General features: G+C 38.9%; 1 protein-coding gene across 2 annotated transcripts in view; it reads right to left on the bottom strand.

Moving 5' to 3' along the window:
- The window catches only part of KHDRBS2 (KH RNA binding domain containing, signal transduction associated 2), a 2,078,353-nt gene that overhangs the window by 290,017 nt on the left and 1,765,701 nt on the right, over positions 1-22,635 (bottom strand). For both annotated transcript variants that reach the window (XM_044063332.1, XM_044063333.1), the window contains one exon: positions 2,734-2,819. In XM_044063332.1, the coding sequence (XP_043919267.1) occupies positions 2,734-2,819 (86 nt within the window). The remainder of the gene's footprint in view (positions 1-2,733; positions 2,820-22,635) is intronic.

The following is a 22,635-nucleotide window of genomic DNA, read 5'->3' as shown; positions in this document are numbered from 1 at the left end:
TGAGATAGACTAATTTAAATATACCCATAGGAGTGTGTGTTTGTGTGTATCTCTCTCTCTCTCTCTCTCTCTCTATATATATATATATATATATATATATATATATATATATATATATATATATATATATGTATCAAAACAAGATAAATTCCAAAACTAGTAGAGACCCAGCAAATGTAGATAAAAAAATCCCAAGAAGAAGGTAGCAACAACAGGAACAACATAACACCAATAGTCGTCGAAATAATCACGAAATCAATTTATTACACACCAAAAACGTAAGCGCTTCCACGGAACAGGGTCCACTTCCTCAGACGTTAACATTACTGAACAAACATCTCACATATATACAGCACTAAGTCATTGGGCTCATCAATCAATTAAAATCACCATAGTAACTAAACACATTAAAACAGGGTGTGCCTATAACACTAAGAGCTGGTTAAAACCAAGCCTTAAAATGAAATACTACATTATCAAAAGTGTAGAATAATAAAATAAATAGTTGTAGAAAATAACAAAGCAGCACATGATACATCCACCTACCTCAACTTTCTAGCCTTAAGTACAGGTTTAAGGGGCACACTCTCATTAAGCCCACTCCCTCTGTGTGCTCCTAACCTGAGTATCCATCTAACTTCCAAGTTTTCAGTGTTGTTCTTGAGATCTCTCAACCTCATACTCTCCTTTTGGACCTGCAATATTTGGAAACAAAAACTGTGTGTTGTTCCTGCACTTATTACATGCTTTGCTAGAGCACTACAATCCCTGCGGTTGTTTATACAATATATATGATCCCTTATTCATTCTTTAAGGGTTCTATTAGTTTTTCCTACGTAAAAGGAAAAACATTGTGAGCAGTAAGCTACATATACTACGTTTTTAGTATCACAGGACCAGTACATCTCAATTCCCATAAGTACCCTGTGTCTGGATGTCTAAAAAATCTTGATTCATCAACATATTCACACTGGACACAATGGCCACAGCGCTTAGTGCCCAAGTGCGGTAAAGTAGTCTCTTGTTTGTTTCGGTTGGGGTAACTTAGTTGTTGTTTTAAGGATGCCTGGTTCTGATATACAAACTTTGGACTGTTACCTACAACTTGTCTAGTAAGATTATCTACTAATAGAATATGTCAATTCCGTATGATCAAATTCTCTACTACTTGTGTATTAGTACTATATGGAAGTACTATGGACAAATACGAAGAGTTCATCTTGTTCATTTCTCTTCTAGTGGTCCTAGCTGAATAATATGGCTTGGCTCGATCCGTTCTCTCACTATGAACTTTATCAAAGTTTCTGTTTATCTCAGATAATTCATACCCTCTATTCATCAGGTCATCTTTTAACCTATCTAGCCCATCACTCAGTAGTGACTCATTACAGCATAATCTGGAGACCCTCATGGCCTGTCCCCTCACAATGTTCCTAAAAACTGATGGATTATGCATGCTATTTCTATGCAAAAATTATGGTTTATAGCATGGTTTCCTGTATATTTTGGTTTGACAAACCTGATTATCAACATAGACATTAAAATCCAGGTAGTCGATACTGGTACGGGAGACATTAATGGTAAATTTTAAAAAAGTATTGGAATCATTGATCGTTTTTGGTGTGTATTAAATTGATTTCATGATTATTTCGATGACTATTGGTGTTATTTTGTTCCTGTTGTTGCCACCTTCTTCTTGGGATTTATATATATATATATATATATATATATATATATATATATATATATATATATATATATATAGATATATATATATATATATAGTTCTCTGCCATTTACTGAAATGCATTTACATGAGCCAAAAAAGCTCAAAGCAGACAACCCCCCCCCCCCCAAATTATGTATACCAACTCCAAGATCACAACATCATATAGGAACTAATACCCTAACGACCACTGTGCTATAAACCTGCACAATACAAATCTCATTTAATTTTCTGTGTTTCAAGCTTTTCACATCCATTAAATGTGCTTCAGGAGTATGCGCTTTGAATAAATGATAGGAAATCACATGTATATACATAAACATGTGTGTGTGTGTGTGTGTGTGTGTGTGTGTGTGTGTGTGTGTGTGTGTGTGTGTGTGTGTGTGTGTGTGTGTGTATCATCCTTATAGAAATGATGTAGAACTAGTACATTGTAAAACTACCAGTGTTAGAAATTCTCTTCATTACACAAAGGGTTTTCAAATGTGTACATCTTTTTAGCTGTTTTGCTATTTATGTTATAATACAATCTTGTAAAAATTAGGACACTGTGATAAAATATATATATTTCAATTCTTGTTCAACAGTTATATTGCAAGGCCATATCAATTATGAATCATTACTTTAAATGATGTAAGGTGTTTATATTCTCCATTTTTTGAAATATGTGACCAAAGAATCATGTTTTTTTCATGTTCCCAGAGTTTAGTCATTATGGTCATTACAATCTTTAAAATGCCCCTAACCTAGACCAAGATGAAAATATGCATACTGTATCATTGCTGACTTTGACCAAGTGATGACAGCTTTTCTGGTTGACGTTTAACCCCATAACTGAAGACTTTGTATAACAGTATCATTTTGAACCACAGTGCAAGATTCTGTTTTCATGAAATTTATAATATTCAAGGTTCTTGTAATTTTTTTTCTTTTTGAGATACCAAAAAATATACATAAAACACAAAATCATATGGTACAGCTGCAGTCCCCTAAGTAGAAGGTCTTACCTGTGTGTTTGGACGGTATAACTGTTGTCATATGTGTCATAAGTCTCATCATCATATTCGCCCCCATATCCATTGTCTTCATATCCCTACAAAAGAAGAAGAAAATGAAAGAGTAGTTAATATCTAATGCAAGACAAAAATCAGCAAGGCAGGTCTGTTGAATAGAATTCATCACAAATCTTCTGTACAATATTTGAAACTATAACTCTACAAATGCAAGCTCTGGCAATAATCTTTATGTTGCAGCATTAAGAAAAATCAATTATTAATTTTGTAGATCCAATTCTGTCCATGTATAATGTCTCTTTGCACGACCAGCACAGCCATACCAATATAACCTCCATTTAGTATATTGGCAAATGCTAATGAAGACAATTGTTCTCCACAAAATCCAATACATAGATGTTCTTATAAATATCACCCAACCTGAGATCAGCACTTCACAGAGAAGTTAATAAATAATGGAAACAAATCATTGTTCTACCAGGACTGCTGAAAATGCTATCATTGATTGCCAGCCTGCCTACATTATATTTATCATTACTGATTAGTCTGCAATACTAAGGAATGTAATTCATTTGTAAGTAGTTTGTATAGTTCAGCTGCATGAGCTTGTTTGCACCTTGACTTCTTTTTAAATTATGTCAGGATGAGAATATCTGTTATTGCCTGACTGACACAAATCTGTTATTGCAGTGTGAATCAATGGGAAATAACCAGGTTCTCTGCCTTATCTGTCATTAGATCTAAAGTCAGCCACAACAATTTTCAGTTAAATTACTTGTGATCTCTTTGCTTGTGTAAACAAAATAAACTATGTCGTATAAGGTAAAGTTATATTCTTTTAATCAAAAATTCAGTGTTCATTTCCAACTAAAGGAACAAGTGTTTTAGCAACTTCATATTTAAAACAATATTAACAGAAGTAGTTATTAGAAGAATTGGTCTCAAGTAATTTTTTTCCTTTCCTTGATGAATATATTTCAGATCTAAAACATATTCTGTTTGCACAGTATGGGGCTAACCTGAACAAAAAAAACAAATATTTTACTCAGCTACATAATCATTAAATTGCACCTTTAGCATTTCCATGGTATCAAGCAAATGGGTCTATATCACTTCAATGAAACGGCTGAAGTTCGAACACCATATGTTCGAACTGCTAACCTCGAAGTGCAAAACTATCGAAAGCTTAGAACAGCAATTTTTTTCCCCAGGGAAAAAAAAATTGCTATTCCAAGAAACACACACACAACACAAGCACACCAAAAAAACAGCAATCCACACACACACACTTAAAATCCTACATCTAACCCTATACTAAAATGTACATACACTACTATCTATCCACTTACCTTAACCCAAACCCTAACCCTAAGGTCCGTCACTATCGCACACTCACCTGACCCGTGCCCTAACCCAAACTCACCTATCCCGCCCTAACACTAAAGTCTGTCACAATCGCACACCCACCTCACCTGCGCCCTAACCCTAACTCACCTAACCCACGCCCTAACCCTAACGTCCACACAATTGCACACTTACCTGAACTTAACCCGTAACTTTCCACCACAGTGCTGAAAACCGCGGCTTCGCGATAATCAGTTTTCGAGCTTCATATTTCGAACATATGGTGTTCAAACTGCTGAAGTTTCAACGAACTGATAGGAACTCAAGCAAATATATCAGTTCAATACTTTGAAACTAAATAGTGAGAAATGCACTTTGCATGGGTGTTGATCAAGCTATTATATTAGATACTCATCCTAGGATTGTAGGATCATAGCAAGTTACTAGGCTACTGGCCCCGAGGCCCTTATAAGCCTAGCCAATAAATTAGGCCATGTTCCCACAGGTCAGCACCCAATGCCCTTGTCCAGCAGGGAGGTGGAATCCCAGGGGTGTATTTTCTATTTCCCATCCAGTCATCCAGGTTCCTCTTAAAGATGGATAATGAGGTAATCTGCTTGACGTGGAAAGGGAGTCTATTCCACAGATAGGGAGTCGCTGGGACACACATCTGTCCCGCCAGCAAGTCCTATTGATGTCATGGACCAGGTTGAGGTCATGCATACAGGTTACTCGAATGGAGTTTGACTTCCATTTCCCTAAATAGGACGTTATCGCTCCTCCACGTGCTGTGCTTGCTGCTTGGACACAAAAGCGCTGATACTCAGGCTGTCTCCCCATTTGTTATTCCATCCTACTCGGGAATTATCCTGACCACTTCCATAACTCTCTGGACAAGCGGACGGGCCCTCTAAAGCCTCACAGTCTTGGACACAAAAGTGCTGATATTCAGGCTGTCTCCCCATTTGTTATTCCATCCTACTCGGGAATTATCCTGACCACTTCCATAACTCTCTGGACAAGCAGACGGGCCCTCTAAAGCCTCACAGTCTTGGACACAAAAGTGTTGATATTCAGGCTGTCTCCCCATTTGTTATTCCATCCTACTCGGGAATTATCCTGACCACTTCCATAACTCTCTGGGCAATCGGATGGGCCCTCTAAAGCCTTGCAGTGTAGGTGGCAACCTGCAGTTTTTAATTTTGACTACTTTGCTGTTTAAAATAAGCAACTGTTACTTATGCATCAGTAGTGCCAGCGCACTCACGGATATACCCTGAGGGCATTAACCCCCACCTCCATTTATTGGCTTCTCTATCTCACTTATAAGCCTGTTTGGGTACCTTAATTGGCGTTACCTACATATGCCACTAGATGACAGTAGAGTACCGAACATGGTTTCTGGCTCACAGCTAAGGTTTTGATATGGCTGATAACATATTTTAGCAAGGTAACAGTCCAATCTTTCTGCCGTACAAGAACAGCATAACCTCCCTGAGCATTAAAGGAGCCGAAGTCACTCTCAGCAAAGTGACCGTTTTGTTCTCCCACTTACCAATGTTAGTTTCTGCCAGTTAAGCTAAAACTCACCTGATAAGAACTGTCCCAGTATGATTTACTGATTGGTTGTATTTGGTGTTTCACATTCTTGCTGGCTGGCTCCTTGGCTAGGCAGAATATTTCTACTTGCGAATGGGCAAAGGGAGTGTTTCCTCCACCCCCTGGAACACGTCCTGTGTTCTCCCGCAGCCCCTTTTTTACCCATACAAACTCTTTAAATGTTTGGCCGCACTCGAGGCGCAATTTTTAAAATCCCATTTCCCTAACTAGGATGTCTCTGGTCCTCCGCATGGTGTGCTTGCTCGTAACTGTAATTTCTGCTATCTTCTGTATTTTACTTGTAGCACAGAAATGTTTAACTTATCTTAGCTCAGAGAATAGTACTGATGACATAAACTGTAGCGCAGATATCAGTTATTTGTACTAGCAGCGTAGATATCTGTTGTTTGTACTATTTAGTCTTTAGGCGCTATTTTAGTGGAGGTCCTGACCTTCATGTACTACTGTTTTCCGTATGTGTTAAGGGTATGTTAGCAAATATGCATCTAACCCTTTGAAATCAATTAGTCGTACATTGAACTGCTCACAGCTAAGAAACTGTTTAACTCCTTTGCTGTCTTGTAGAATCAAGAGTATAGTAACGCTGTTTCTGCCTGTTACGGAAAACTTTACTGCTGAACTATATGTAATCTAAACTGCTTCATACCATTATTGTACTTTAGAACACTGTAGCACTGTTTTCCATGCTTAATTGAATAGACTTTTTAAGAGTAATACAGCTATTTTATCTACACCTGGCTGTTAGATGGGCATGTGTATGATTTACTCTGTGCATGCTAGCATTAAGTTGTTATAGTTGTTTTTTTTACATTCTTGCTACACTCTGAACTGTAACAACTGCACCCTCTATCACTCCTGTTTTCCTTTCTCCCAGACAAGTCCTACTTCTCCTGGCCTCGTCTGCTCTCTTCCCCAACTGTTCTTTACGTTCCTCCCCTAGTCTCCACCTATACACAACTCCTCTTCTGCATCTTTGTCCCTCCTGCTTTCTCTCCTCTTATTTCCACACCATATTCCAGTGATTTTAACCTATTTTCCCCCTTCTGTTCTTTTACAGCTTGGACACAAAAGCACTGATACTCAGGCTGTCTCCGCATTTGTTATTCCATCCTACTCGGGAATTATCCTGTCCGCTTCCATAACTCTCTGGACAATCGGATGGGCCCTCTAAAGCCTCACAGTGTAGGTGGCAACCTGCAGTTTTTAATTTTGACTACTTTGCTGTTTAAAATAAGCAATTGTTACTTATGCATTAGTAGTGCCAGCACACTAGCGGATATACCCTGAGGCCATTAACCCCCACCCCCATTTATTGGCTTCTCTATCTCACTTATAAGCCTGTTCAGTTACCCTAATTGGCATTACCTACATATGCCACTAGATGGCATCAGCGTACCAAACATGGTTTCTGGCTCACAGCTAAGGTTTTGATACGGCTGATAACATATTTTAGCCAGGTAACAGTCCACCCTTGCTGCCGTACAAGAGCAGCATAACCTCCCTGAGCATTACGGGAGCAGAAGTCACTCTCAACAAAGTGACTATTTTGTTCTCCCACTTACCAATGTTTGTTTCTGCCAGTTAAGCTAAAACTCACCTGATAAGAACTGTCCCAGTATGATTTACTGATTGGTTGTATTTGGTGTTTCACACTCTTGCTGGCTGGCTCATCCTGCTCCGTTTGCCCTGCGGGCTCACTCTGCTCCACTATCCTAACCCCAAATTCCACCCACCCCCAGAGGCCCTAAACTTATACATCTTGGCTACACCTTCCTCTACATCCAACGAATCAGATAATCCCACCACACCCCTTACTCCACTTAACCAATCACAGCTCTTGCTACCTAGTATTGTATCTGCTTAGGCCTTCCTACCTACCACTAGATAGTACCACTCAACAATTGTATTCACCATGCCTTCCACAGCTACCTCAACACTAACTAAAGTACTACTCACTACCACAATAGTATCTCTTATAACCTCAGCCTACCAATGAACCTTCTTTGAACACCTATACTAACCCCAGTTCTACTACCCACCTAAGCAAACATCCACACAAACCCTCACTATCTCCCACAATAACATAAATATAATATCTGCACCTACTTACATACTTGCAAAGTTCCACAGGCTGTCGCACATCAAATACTATAATCCCTCAACCAAGAAAGCTCAGTTTCTACTAAGTAATCTACATTACAAATTACACATTCTAAAAATACATTCCTTACAAAATGGTGACATCCATCCTAATCCAGGCCCAGCCAATGTCCTACCTTCTGATCATCCTATCACCAATCCTGCTATCACACTCAGCCCTAAGTAACTCCCCAACTCACTCCTGATAGCACATATCAATATCCACAGCATCAATAATAAAGTTCCTCATCTCCATTCTCTCTTAGACATATACTCTTTTGACATTTTATGCCTCACAGAGACTTGGTTAAAGCCACAAGCTCAAGATAATGAAATTATCCCACCAGGATATAATATATTGAGATGTAAAAACAAAAAAGGAGGGGGAGTAGCAATTCTTTTCAAGGATAGGCTACAAGTTACCACCTCACCCTATAACCCACCTAAAGATAGTAATGCAGAAATCCTCATTTCTAAGATTCAGCTAAATTCTAGTAAATCCATAGATATCATATGTAGCTATCTATCTCCTGGAAATAACATTAACTCCTTGGAGGATATTCTTAGCTGGGTCTCAGCAACTTTCCCACAAGAAACTATAATCCTTGGTGATGTCAGCATTGACTGGAAATGTATCAATACTCAGCATCCCACTTCACATATTAACCTTCATGGCTTCTCTCAGACCATTACCTCCCCAACCAGAATTAACAAACCAAACCAAAAATAGAGCACCTTAGATTGGATACTCATTAATAATCATCACCAAACTTATAGAGTAGGTATTTTCCCTAACAATATAAGTGACCACCACTTGAACTATATAATCAGGCAAAGAATAGATATCGCTCACCCAGCAGCATACAGGACTATACGTTCCAGCAAATAATTTAACCAAACTCTATTCCAAAGCAAACTTAGTGCCTGTGATTGGACTAATCTAAAAACTCTCCCATTAGAAGAGGCTGTCCAATATTTAACTCTAAATTCTTCACAATCCTAGGCCAACATGCACCCAAATGTAAAATAAGAATCAGGGCAAAACCAGCCCCATGGCTTTCCAAAGATACCAGGCAAAAAATCCTACTCTGAAATATAGCCTGGACTAAGTGGCAAACTACTAAAAGCACATCTGATCAACAAACATTTAGACAATTAAGAAATGCAGCTAAAAAATCTATACTGTTAGACAAAAAAAACTTTTACTGTAAAATACAGAAAACACACCAAAATAACCCTCAACGATTCTGGGCAAATATTAATAAACTCCTTTACCCAGGACACTCCAGTACACCAACCCATATAGGAGCTAATTATGACACTCCCTTCCAAACTGCAAATAACTTTAACTCCTTCTTCACAGAAGCCATCCAATCTCTAGCTAGTCAGCTACCCCCTGATACTTCCAGCCTACAAACCCCTATGACTAGCACACTTCCTACCTTCCTACTACAACCCATCTCTACTAATTTCATTTTCAAACTCCTAGCTAAACTTAAGCCTTGTACCCCTTCCGCTGACCAGATTCCTGCTGAATATCTGCAAAAAGCAGCTAAAGCGGTATCGTATCCCATTGCCATCCTTATAAATAGGACCATTAAGGAAGGATCCATCCCTGCCATCTGGAAAATATCACACATCATCCCCCTACACAAAGGTGGTAACTCCAATGTCTGTTCAAACTATTGGCCCATAGCCCTTCTATCTCCCCTAGCAAAAATAATGGAAAAATGCATTCATCATCAACTAATAGGCCATCTCACTCAACACAACATATTAGCCAAATGCCAACATGGCTTTAGGCCATATCATAGTTCCACTACTGCCCTCTTATCCTTTACTGACACCATTAATAGATTCCGCAATAACAACAAACTCTCTTCAGCTCTTTTCATTCATCTTTCAAAGGCTTTTGATACGGTAAACCACTCATTGCTTATTTATCTTCTCAAATCACTTTCCCTAGATTCTCTATCTGTAAAATGGTTCACTTCCTTCCTCAGCAACAGGCAACAGGCAGTGCTCTGGGAGAATAAACTACCATCGCACCTGCCAGTCACACTGGGTGTACCCCAGGGCTCCATTCTAGGTCCTCTCTTATTTTCGATTTAAATTAATGATCTCTACCTAGCTATTCCCAATGCAACTTGTATACAATATGCAGATGATTCGACATTAATCTGTACAGCCAAATCTGCATCTGAACTGCAGTCCCAAACCCAGAAGGTATTTAACATAGTTGAGACATGGTTTTTGAAGCAGTGCCTCCTTTTGAATCCCAAAAAAACAAAACTCCTGCTCTTTACTCCTACACGCAGGTTAATACCAATAGATTTCTCAGTAATCTCTAATAATGGCACCCTCATATCACCAGCATCTACTACCAAACTCCTAGGGATTACAACAGACGACAACCTTAACTGTGATACCCATATTAACAACATTATAAAATCAGTTAACAGAAAAATGGGCTCCTGTGTAAAATTAAACCCCTCTTAACACCAACAGCAAGAACTACCATTGCCCACTCCCATCTAATCTCTACTCTTCTCTATGCCTCACCAATATATACCAACCTATCCAAAAATAATCTTCTCAAACTAGCTACCTCCTATAACAGCATAGCCAGATTTGCCCCTGGTAAACCTTTCAGAACCCATCACTGTCATAATCTCAAACAACTCGGGTGGCTTGAACTACAAAATCAGCTTCAAATCAGCCAACTTACTACTGCCCATAAGATCCTTTGCCAGCCTAACAACACTCCAGTACTCCGAGACCTCATTACCCCTTATAGAAATCTTAACGCCTTGCATTCATCAAATAAACTATTAATTAATATCAATAAGGCTAACAACATAGCAGGAGACTCTCTGTTCTCAAATACAGTTGGGAAAAAGTTGAACCTTCTACCTAGTGAACTTCCTTCCCTTCCTTCCTTATCACTCTTTAAACAAAAATGTAAAATCTTCCTGAAAACACACTGGCTTTGCCCTTGTAGTAACCCTGATTAAACAATCATTACTCCTTCGAGTATCTTTACTAACTCTACTCGCTCCTCTAATTACTGTCCTTTAGTGCAACATGAAAGCACGTCTGCAGAAATTTGAAGCTGTATTAGCTACTAGTGTATGTAAATAATTAGCTCTAAATATTGTAAATAGTTTTATGAAATGTGTAGAAATATTTAATCTATGTCTGTTTTTTTGTAACATTATTGATCTTGTCTGTTCATGTCTGTCCTGGAGCTTATCTCCCCGGGCCTCTACTGAAAATGGACATATATCCAGTTAGACTAGCCCGGTCAACAAATGTAAAATAAAATAAATAAAATAAAAATAAACAAATATGCAGCAGTCCCATCAAGGCGGGGTCTGAGATTGCTTTGTATATCAGACAGAGATTACCTTTGAGGAGTCTGTATGAAACTGAATAGAGGGACAGGGCTTTTAGCCTATCTGTGTAGGGTAGATGTTTGAGACCCTGGATTCGTCTGGTGAGGAACCTCTGTGGTCTCTCCAGCTGCTGCATGTGCTTTGTGAGGTACATGCCAAAAGGGGTGTTGTACTCAATAATGGGCCTAATAAGAGAAGAACACAGGGATGTTATGACCTCCTTTTCCCTGGATGAGATACACTTACTTATGAAGTGGGACATCTAGAAAGCTTTCCATACAATGGAAGCAACATGGTGGTCAAAAGTCAGGTTGCTATGATTTTGTTTATCTTATTGTATCATTGATATGGTTAAGCAATAACCAATGAGTGGGTGTAAGTATATGAGGATTTAGTATCGATCGCGAGGGCACAGACACACACACACACACACACACACACACACACACACACACACACACACACACACACACACACACACACACACACACACACACACACACTGCACAGCATTCATCTGTTATAAGTAATTGGTATCATACTGTAATTTTGCCAATACCCCGGGCCATTACTGAGAATGGTTCTTGGATCTGCCCATGTGCATTTTGCAAATGGTAACTAAACAAACAAATCAGCAAAAGAATCAACAAATCAAAATTGAAATTCCATCACTAGAGTGATAAGGGAAGGAGAGAAATCCCTCATGACTATAATACAGAGGACAGTAGTTGGACATCAACAGCATGATAAAAAGGTTCAGAAGTAGGGTCAAAGGTCGAACTTGTGCAATAGAGGAGAATTCCATAACAATGATGAACTCAGACTTCAAGATATGAAATGTGAGGCCACTAATCCTGTAAAGTGGGAAAGAAAAATAGTGTAAGTGCTGTAATGTGTTTTTGCTGAATAGAGTGTGAAGATGTTATATTGGAGTGAAAATATTCTGGATGTAGTCTTTATAAATGCTGAATTTGTAAGGATAAATCTGAGGGGAGCACATTGAAAAGGTTACCCATTCAGGTCAGAACCCTCAGTACCAGTCACCAGAAGTATGGGATTACAAAGAAACTGACTTCAAAATAGAAGAAGTGCAATGCAATATATCACAACAAACAATAGAGGTAAATGTCTACAGTTTGAGAAATAAGCAACCAAAAAAACCAAAGTAATTCCAAAGGCAAAGGAACATCAAACAGTGGTAGTACTTCTGATATACGAACTTTAATAAAGGCAAAATGCAATAAAAACACGTAATAAAATCAAGCGCTTTCGCCTGGTTCCTACCAGGCTTTATCAAGATAAAAAAAAAAAGTTAAAAACAACGTCTTAATATATTCTTACAATAGATCACATGATATTTAATTAATCAACTGATTAAAGCACTTCAATTTAGTGGCGTTTTTCTTAAAGAACTATACACCACATTGAATCTACAAAAACTAATACTAATGTTAAAAACATTTTGAAAAGTTTTTTTTATAAATCAAGAAACCACATTTCATTGAGTTAATATAATTTTCTATGGCCACCAAATAAATAAGTGTAACCAATACATAGTCCTACCAAATGCATATAAACATTAAACATTAGCCTCAAGACCATAACATACCCGATTCCTTTAAAATATGTAAATAATCAGTATGTGCTTAGCTTATAGTTTGGCTCTTCTTAGTCTAAGAACACTGGTAATGCTAACGTTGTCATTGAGTCCAGGAGATTTTGAGGCATTAAGTTTTAATTGCCACAAAAGTTCTTTATACTCAAGGAGTGTTTCCCAATCACCCCCTCTCTGATCCTGCACAACCTGTTCCAAAACTAAAAACTTAAGTTGCATACTAGGACATAATGTTAAATGCTTGTAGAAGGCATTAGTATCCTTCTTTTTAGAGACCTCGTATAAATGCTCATATATTCAACGTCTTAGAGGTCTTTCGGTTTTTCCCACGTAGAAACTACAGCATTGAGTACATATCCCCGAGTAAACAACTCCTCTAGTCCCACAGTTATAATAACCAGTTGCCTTAACCTTAAAATTCCTTGTGGGAATGTATAAACTACTGTCATTAAAGATGAAAGGGCATTGATTACAGGCTCCACATTTGTACGTGCCTAATTTAGAAACAGAGGGAGTTCGACTCTTATGGCAATTTTTACTTTCAAACAAACCCTTCAAATTAGTGTCCCTCCTCCTTACAAAACTGGGTTTTGTGGATACTATGTTTTGTGTGTCTTCTTGCAAGGTTAAAATCGGCCAATATTTCAAAACAGTTTGTTCTACCTGCTCAGATTCCCTAGTGAATGTGTATATAAAAGTATTGTGTGAATCATACTTTTCTTCTTGTTCTTTTTGCTCAACCATCTGCTGGCCAACACCCAGTAATGGAAAATACTTGAGTTCCCTCCCAGATGTTACTTCTTTGGCCATTTTGTTGACCAAACGTGTCGGGTAACCCCTTTCCAGAAAAAGTTTTTTTAAAAAGCTTATTTCCTTAAAAAACAACTCATCACTACTGGACATTCTAGAGGCCCGGATGAATTGTCCTTTTATTATTCCTTTCTTCTGGTAAAAAGGGTGGCCACTTTCAAAATGCAGGTAAGAGTTTGAAAAGGTGGCCTTTCTGTAAATCTTGGAATGAAAATAACCATTAACATAATCTTTAAATAGTGTTAAATCCAAATAACTAAGATTATCATTACTTACATTGTATGTAAAAGAAAGAAATTGCGTGGATGTATTAATGTACGCCATAAATTCCTTGAAATCATCTAAATCACCATCCCAAAGTATACATATGTCATCCAAAAACGTTTGTAGTGAATAATATGCTTGGCCCAGTCAGTTTGGAATATGAATTTGTTTTCCCAATAATGCAAAACAATGTTTGCATATACCGTAGCACAGGGGGTGCCCATTGCCACCCCCTTTTTTTGTCTAAACATCTCTCCATTAAAGTAAATACAGATGTTTTGAAGAACAATCTCCATAAATTCAGCTAGCAACATAACTGTGTTAGACCCTAAACCAGATTGTGTGGCTAAAATCTCATTAAACCACTCCAGGCCAACAGAATGCGGAATGCTGGGAAATAACTCCACAATATCTATAGTTGCCATCAAACAGGCCGGATTGTACAAATCTCTTTTAATACCTTTGAGAAATTCCCAGGAATCTTTACAAATATGCTTCAAGGATGACACAAATTTCTTAACAGTCTGGTCTATAAACTTGCCCAGTGTTTCCGTAATACCACCCGAACCAGATGCTATAGGCCTAAATTTCAGGGGGTCTAACCCCTTGTGAACCTTTGGTATTCTAAAAATCACCGGAATCTTAGGCGTGTCCACGTACAAATAATTATACAACTTCTCATTAATGGCCCCCTGCATTAAATGGTCAAATAATGCAAATTTAATCTTGGAATAGGAAATGTTAACCTCATTCCTGGAAACCACCTCGTACTGGTCTATATCCTGCAACATACTGTGCATTTGGGATTCATAAGCCCAATCATACATCAAACCCCCCCCCCCACCTTTATCTGGTTTCATCACTCTAACCCCCTCAAATTTAAGGGAGTTAACTAGTTGGTACAAATCAAAATCAATGTTGTCAGGCGGGACTTGTACATTACTTGAATATTGTTTTCTTAAGTCCATCTCCACCAATTCTTCGAATACCTTCAAAGAGGGGTGAATGGGGGGGTTAAAAGTACCCGTTCTTGTAAATTGTTCTTTCGTCATCACCTGCCCTTGAAATTGTAACGCAAGATTTAAACGTCTCACAAACAACTTCAAATCTATTAATGTTTTGGAAAAATTTAATGAACGCAGAGGAACAAATTGAAAACCTCTAATAAATAACTCAAAAAAATTTTTGGTTACTTGAATATCAGTAAAATTGTAAATGGAAAAATTACTCATAGTTAACACCCTGCTGTTACAGTTTGTTACTTCGTTGACCAAACTAAAAGAGTCAAAAACATCCAAAAGGGCTGGTTCATCTATCTGCGCAACGTGCTCCAACCTTGCTGAAAGTATATCATGCTCTTCCCCCTCGGTCTGCCCTGGGGGTATTGAAAACCCTGATGCACACTCCTATGCTCCTTTTGAGCCAAACGTTCACTCCTTCTGGGTAATTCCATTGTTGGGGCTGCCTCATTACTGGCAAATACTGAGTTATCACCAATATCAATATTGTGACCATCGTTCATTTTCCCTTTACCTGGTAAAGGGTAGGCCAACCCATCCCTGTATTCAACCAAGTCGCGCTCTAATTTTCTAACTTTACGATTGACAATTTTTATGCAATGCTTTACTAAAGGAAGTAAACAACTTAAATGATTCTATTGTTAAAGGAAAAGGTTTTCCTGGTATCAAAAGGGAATATGATGGGGTGTTTAATGAGGTGGACCAGCATTGCATAAAAATTGTCAGTCGTAAAATTAGAAAATTAGAGCGCAACTTGGTTGAATACAGGGATGGGTTGGCCTACCCTTTACCAGGTAAAGGGAAAATGAATGCTGGTCACAGTATTGATATTGGTGATAACTCAGTATTTGCCAGTAATGAGGCAGCCCCAACAATGGAATTACCCAGAAGGAGTGAACGTTTGGCTCAAAAGGAGCATAGGAGTGTGCATCAGGGTTTTCAATACCCCCAGGGCAGACCGAGGGGGAAGAGCATGACATACTTTCAACAAGGTTGGAGCAAGTTGCGCAGATAGATGAACCAGCCCTTTTGGATGTTTTTGACTCTTTTAGTTTGGTCAACGAAGTAACAAACTGTAACAGCAGGGTGTTAACTATGAGTAATTTTTCCATTTACAATTTTACTGATATTCAAGTAACCAAAAATTTTTTTGAGTTATTTATTAGAGGTTTTCAATTTGTTCCTCTGCGTTCATTAAGTTTGTCCAAAACATTAATAGATTTGAAGTTGTTTGTGAGACGTTTAAATCTTGCATTACAATTTCAAGGGTAGGTGATGACGAAAGAACAATTTACAAGAACGGGTACTTTTAACCCCCCCCCCCCATTCACCCCTCTTTGAAGGTATTCGAAGAATTGGTGGAGATGGACTTAAGAAAACAATATTCAAGTAATGTACAAGTCCCGCCTGTCAACATTGATTTTGATTTGTACCAACTAGTTAACTCCCTTAAATTTGAGGGGGTTAGAGTGATGAAACCAGATAAAGGTGGGGGGGTGGTTTTGATGTATGATTGGGCTTATGAATCCCAAATGCACAGTATGTTGCAGGATATAGACCAGTACGAGGTGGTTTCCAGGAATGTGGTTAACATTTCCTACTCCAAGATTAAATTTGCATTATTTGACCATTTAATGCAGGAGGCCATTAATGAGAAGTTGTATAATTATTTGTACGTGGACAAGCCTACGATTCCGGTGATTTTTGGAATACCAAAGGTTCACAAGGGGTTAGACCCCCTGAAATTTAGGCCTATAGCATCTGGCTCGGGTGGTATTACGGAAACACTGGGCAAGTTTATAGACCAGACTGTTAAGAAATTTGTGTCATCCTTGAAGCATATTTGTAAAGATTCCTGGGAATTTCTCAAAGGTATTGAAAGAGATTTGTACAATTCGGCCTGTCTGATGGCAACTATAGATATTGTGGAGTTATTTCCCAGCATTCCTCATTCTGTTGGCCTGGAGTGGTTTAATGAGATTTTAGCCACACAATCTGGTTTAGGGTCTAACACAGTTATGTTGCTAGTTGAATTTATGGAGATTGTTCTTCAAAACAACTGTATTTACTTTAATGGAGAGATGTTTGGACAAAAAAAGGGGGTGGCAATGGGCACCCCCTGTGCTACGGTATATGCAAACATTGTTTTGCATTATTGGGAAAACAAATTCATATTCCAAACTGACTGGGCCAAGCATATTATTCACTACAAACGTTTTTTGGATGACATATGTATACTTTGGGATGGTGATTTAGATGATTTCTTGGAATTTATGGCGTACATTAATACATCCATGCAATTTCTTTCTTTTACATACAATGTAAGTAATGATAATCTTAGTTATTTGGATTTAACACTATTTAAAGATTATGTTAATGGTTATTTTCAGTCCAAGATTTACAGAAAGGCCACCTTTTCAAACTCTTACCTGCATTTTGAAAGTGGCCACCCTTTTTACCAGAAGAAAGGAATAATAAAAGGACAATTCGTCCGGGCCTCTAGAATGTCCAGTAGTGATGAGTTGTTTTTTAAGGAAATCAGCTTTTTCAAAAAACTTTTTCTGGAAAGGGGTTACCCGACACGTTTGGTCAACAAAATGGCCAAAGAAGTAACATCTGGTAGGGAGCTCAAGTATTTTCCATTACTGGGTGTTGGCCAGCAGATGGTTGAGCAAAAAGAACAAGAAGAAAAGTATGATTCACACAATACTTTTATATACACATTCACTAGGGAATCTGAGCAGGTAGAACAAACTGTTTTGAAATATTGGCCGATTTTAACCTTGCAAGAAGACACACAAAACATAGTATCCACAAAACCCAGTTTTGTAAGGAGGAGGGACACTAATTTGAAGGGTTTGTTTGAAAGTAAAAATTGCCATAAGAGTCGAATTCCCTCTGTTTCTAAATTAGGCACGTACAAATGTGGAGCCTGTATTCAATGCCCTTTCATCTTTAATGACAGTAGTTTATACATTCCCACAAGGAATTTTAAGGTTAAGGCATCTGGTTATTATAACTGTGGGACTAGAGGAGTTGTTTACTCGGGGATATGTACTCAATGCTGTAGTTTCTACGTGGGAAAAACCGAAAGACCTCTAAGACGTAGAATATACAAGCATTTGTACGAGGTCTCTAAAAAGAAGGATACTAATGCCTTCTACAAGCATTTGACATTATGTCCTAGTATGCAACTTAAGTTTTTAGTTTTGGAACAGGTTGTGCAGGATCAGAGAGGGGGTGATTGGGAAACACTCCTCGAGTATAAAGAACTTTTGTGGCAATTAAAACTTAATGCCTCAAAATCTCCTGGACTCAATGACAACATTAGCATTACCAGCGTTCTTAGACTAAGAAGAGCCAAACTATAAGCTAAGCACATACTGATTATTTACATATTTTAAAGGAATCGGGTATGTTATGGTCTTGAAGCTAATGTTTAATGTTTATATGCATTTGGTAGGACTATGTATTGGTTACACTTATTTATTTGGTGGCCATAGAAAATTATATTAACTCAGTGAAATGTGGTTTCTTGATTTATAAAAAAAACTTTTCAAAATGTTTTTAACATTAGTATTAGTTTTTGTAGATTCAATGTGATGTATAGTTCTTTAAGAAAAACGCCACTAAATTGAAGTGCTTCAATCAGTTGATTAATTAAATATCATGTGATCTATTGTAAGAATATATTAAGGCATTGTTTTTAACTTTTTTTATCTTGATAAAGCCTGGTAGGAACCAGGAGAAAGCGCTTGATTTTATTACGTGTTTTTATTGCATTTTGCCTTTATTAAAGTTCGTATATCAGAAGTACTACCACTGTTTGATGTTCCTTTGCCTTTGGAATTACTTTGGTTTTTTTGGTTCCTGGTCTGTGACTTTCCACTATTTTATATTGAGAAATAAGCAAGTTAAGAAGGTTTTGGTATTGGACAATGACTGTATGAAATGTAGAAGAAACCATAACTGTCCTGCTTGAAGCATGGAGTTAAAGGATTGAACCTGAAATGAAAATGTCATATGCAATATGTTGGAAGTCAGATAAAGGAAATTAAAACTAAACAAGCCACAAAAAAGCAGAAGCAAAATCCATAAGAATGGAAAATTAGAGATGAAGGTATGGTTCAGACAGGGTGAGCTATGAGTAATGGGAAAGAATTCTTCAAGAACACTGATGACTAAAGGAGGACACAGCAAGAAAATGAGATGATTCATTTATTTATTTAGCATTTCTTTACCGGGATAGTCTGACTGGGAGAGACCCCATTTTCAGGGGAGTCCCAGGGAGAATGCCTCCAGAAAACATGTCTTTGGAATGTGGGAAGAAACTGGAGCACCCAGAAGAAACCCACGTGAACAAAGGGAGGTCATAACTCCACAAAGAAGGCATCCCAGACAAGAATTGAACCGGAGAACCTCTTGCTGTGAGGCGACCATGCTAAAAAGAGAATAAATTATGATGTAAGTGACTTCTAATATACAGAAAGGATCAGATAGGCAGGATGCTAGTATGGAATGTAGATCTTGTGTTAAAAAGGTAGTCAGAAGAGACAATAACAAGGGAAGAAGCTTGTAAGCTGAGTGCAGGCAAGTTAAAATATCAGGCAAAGTGCATTTTTGGGTAGCCACAGTATCAGCAGTAGGATGTGCTTATTGACTGGCCAAATTATACAAAATCTCTCTGGAAGATAATATTGAGAAAAGGTCAGAAAGATGGTAAAAATAACGTGATGATACAGTTAGAGAGGGCTAGGAATAAAGTGAAAAAAGACTTGCCACTAACATTTCTGAAGGATAATGGCTTTACTAAAGACCAATAGGTTCATAGGTGCATAGGTGTGTACTAGGCTAATGGCCCTGGAGCCTTTACAAGCCTAGCCCATAGGATTACCCTGGCATCATGCCACTCGACCTTAGTTCCCAGTGCCTCTGTCAAGTAGAGTGATCCTTGGGGTGAATATTCTATTTCCCATCCACTCATCAGGATTTCTCTTGAAGACGGTCAGTGAGGCAATCTGCTTAACATGTATGGGAGGTCTATTCCATATCATGGGCAGTCTCTGGGTTATGAACCTGTCCCTCCAGCTTGTTCTGTTTATTGTGGTAATGAGGTTGAGGTGTCTGGAGTGTGTAGTGTGGAGGGATTGGGATTTCTTTAGATGTAGCATTTCTAACAGAGCTGGGTCAGACATGGCTTTATAAGTCAAGCAGAGATCACCTCTAAGTAGGCAATATGAGACAGAGAATAGTTGGAATTTTTTTAGTCTGTCCATATAGGACAAGTGTTTAAGGCCTAAGATCATCTTTGTGAGGTATTTTTATGGTCAATCCAGGTGTTGTAGGTGTCTAGTGAGGTACATGGCAAATGGGGCATTGTACTCGATGATTGGCCTAATGAGGGAGGAGTAGAGAGAGACAATGACCTCTTTCTTCCTGGATACCAAACCCTTAGTAATGAGATGTGCCACATAGAAGGACTTTCTGATCACAGTGGCAATGTGGTGGTCAAAAGAGAGGCTGCTGTCAAGCTGTGTTCCCAGATCTCTTATGACACCTTCTGTGTTCAGTGGACTACCATCGATGTGGTAATTCATGGGAACCCAGGTTTTTCCTAAAGGGTATGATGACACATTTTTTGGCATTGAGCTTAAGGTCATGGTTCTGACACCAGTCATTCCAGTCATTGGTCTCAGTGAGGCCTTTCTGTTAGATGTCAACATACTTGGGGAGTTAATTATGGCTCCAAACTTGCAATCATCTATGAACTTTGTCAGCCACAGTCCCTTCGTGTTGGCCTGAACTTCAGAGAAGTAGATACCAAACAGGAGACGGCCCAAGACCAAACCCTATGGAACTCCACTCATGACTGGTCAACAGTCTGACTTGGAGTCAGCTACTTTCACACTGTGGATTCTATCTGTGAGCCAGTTTGCAACCCACCTAGTGATATAGGGGTTGATGCCTAGCTTAGTGAGTTTTTCTATGATTCCTGAGTGGGGAATGGTATCAAAGGCCTTGGCCAGATCAAGGTAGCTTGATGAACTGCCTTGTCTTCATCCACTGCTCTGGTGACTGACTCAAAGAAGTTGACCAGGTTGAGCAGACATGATCTGTTGTTGTATCTTTCAGCTTTTCCCAGTTAGGGGTCACCACAGCGGAACTCCAGTCCGCTAATGATTGGCAGTAGATTTTTACGTACTGAGTTGCCAGCTCTGATGCACAACCTTCAATGAATGTACACCCATTCACGCATGTCTCCACACAGAAGACACTTTAGCTGAGAATCGAACAGGACAACATCTTTCTGTGAGGCGACAATGCTACCACAGCACCACCACCGCAGTTGAGCAGACATGATCTACCCTTCACAAAACCAAACTGTGTGGGATCCAGAGTTTGGAAGTTCCCTATATCTTTGTTTATTATGTCCATGATGATGCATTCCACAGCTTTGTGTATCAGACTTGTCAGGCTAATGGGGCAATAGTTCCCAGAGTCTGTAGTTACTCCTCCTTTGTGGAGAGGGATGACTGTAGCAGTGGGCCATTTCATAGGGACAAAGCTTGAGGTGAGGCTGTGATTGAACTGGGCACACAGGTGAGGTGCCAGTTCACTCTGTAGTTCATACAGAACACAGCCAGGGATATTGTCAGGTCCAATAGAAGCTGTGTTCTTGGCTTTGGACAGTGCTGTTTTAACCTGTGCAGCAGTAATACTGGGTGCCTGGCAAACTACTAGTATTGTGATTGGTCCTTTGGTGGGGGTGAGAGGGGTAAAGTTGGCACTGAATCTGTCGGCCAGTATACTGGCAATATCTGTTGGCTCAGTATAGGAGGTGCCATTGTGCAGTAGCTCCGAGCAAATCTTGGTATTGCTGTGGAGATTCTTTACATAACTTTAGAAGACCTTGTGGTTGTCTTTACTATATGCTGCAATTCTGTTTTCATAGCTAGCTTTAGAGGATTTGATGAGGGATCTCAACTTTTTGTTGAGGCTGATAAGGGAGTTAGGATGTTTTTCCAGTCTTGGGACTTCACCTTATTTCTCATCAGTTTCCTGCTTCTGTTGTAGAGTTTGTTTATGGCAGGGGACCACCAGATTGGCTTCCTTTTTTTGGAAGAGAGCGTCTTGGTTCTATTGAGTATGGTGAGATTCATGCATTTGTGTACATGTTCGTACAAGGTATCAGTGTATGATTCGGCAGTCAGGCAGCTGTTCTCCAATTGCGTGGGTGTCTTGAAGTTAGCCACCTCTGTTTTCATGAGCCCAAAGTTAGCTTTGGAGAAGTTTTTCATGGTGGCTACCTTTGCGGGGGGTTGGGGTGTGGGAGGGATGTGGATTTCCAAGGTGATTAGTTTGTGGTCGGATCTTACCAGGGAGGAGTTGACAATGGTACAGAGCAGTGGTGACCTATGTTAGTATTGACCAGGTCAAGGATGTTGCTACTTCTAGTGGGGGTAAGAATGAGCTGGTCCAGGGCATTGGAATTAATGAATTCCAAGAAACGTTGGGCAAGTGTATTGGTATATGAGTAGTTTTCCCAGTTAATGGAGGGGTAGTTGAAGTTGCCCAGTATGACAGTGTTAGGTTGGACCCTAATATTCTCCAGGGTGCTTAGGAACATGGAGTGTGAGTCTTGGGTCATGGTTGGGGACCTATAGCAGGCTATAACCTGAATCGCTGCCTT

Source organism: Protopterus annectens, chromosome 2.part1 (genome assembly GCF_019279795.1).
Source record: "Protopterus annectens isolate FY-2018-M chromosome 2.part1, PAN1.0, whole genome shotgun sequence".
Lineage (NCBI taxonomy): Eukaryota > Metazoa > Chordata > Ceratodontiformes > Protopteridae > Protopterus > Protopterus annectens.
Note: the sequence above shows the minus strand (reverse complement) of the source record. Positions and strands in the feature narration are given on the sequence as shown.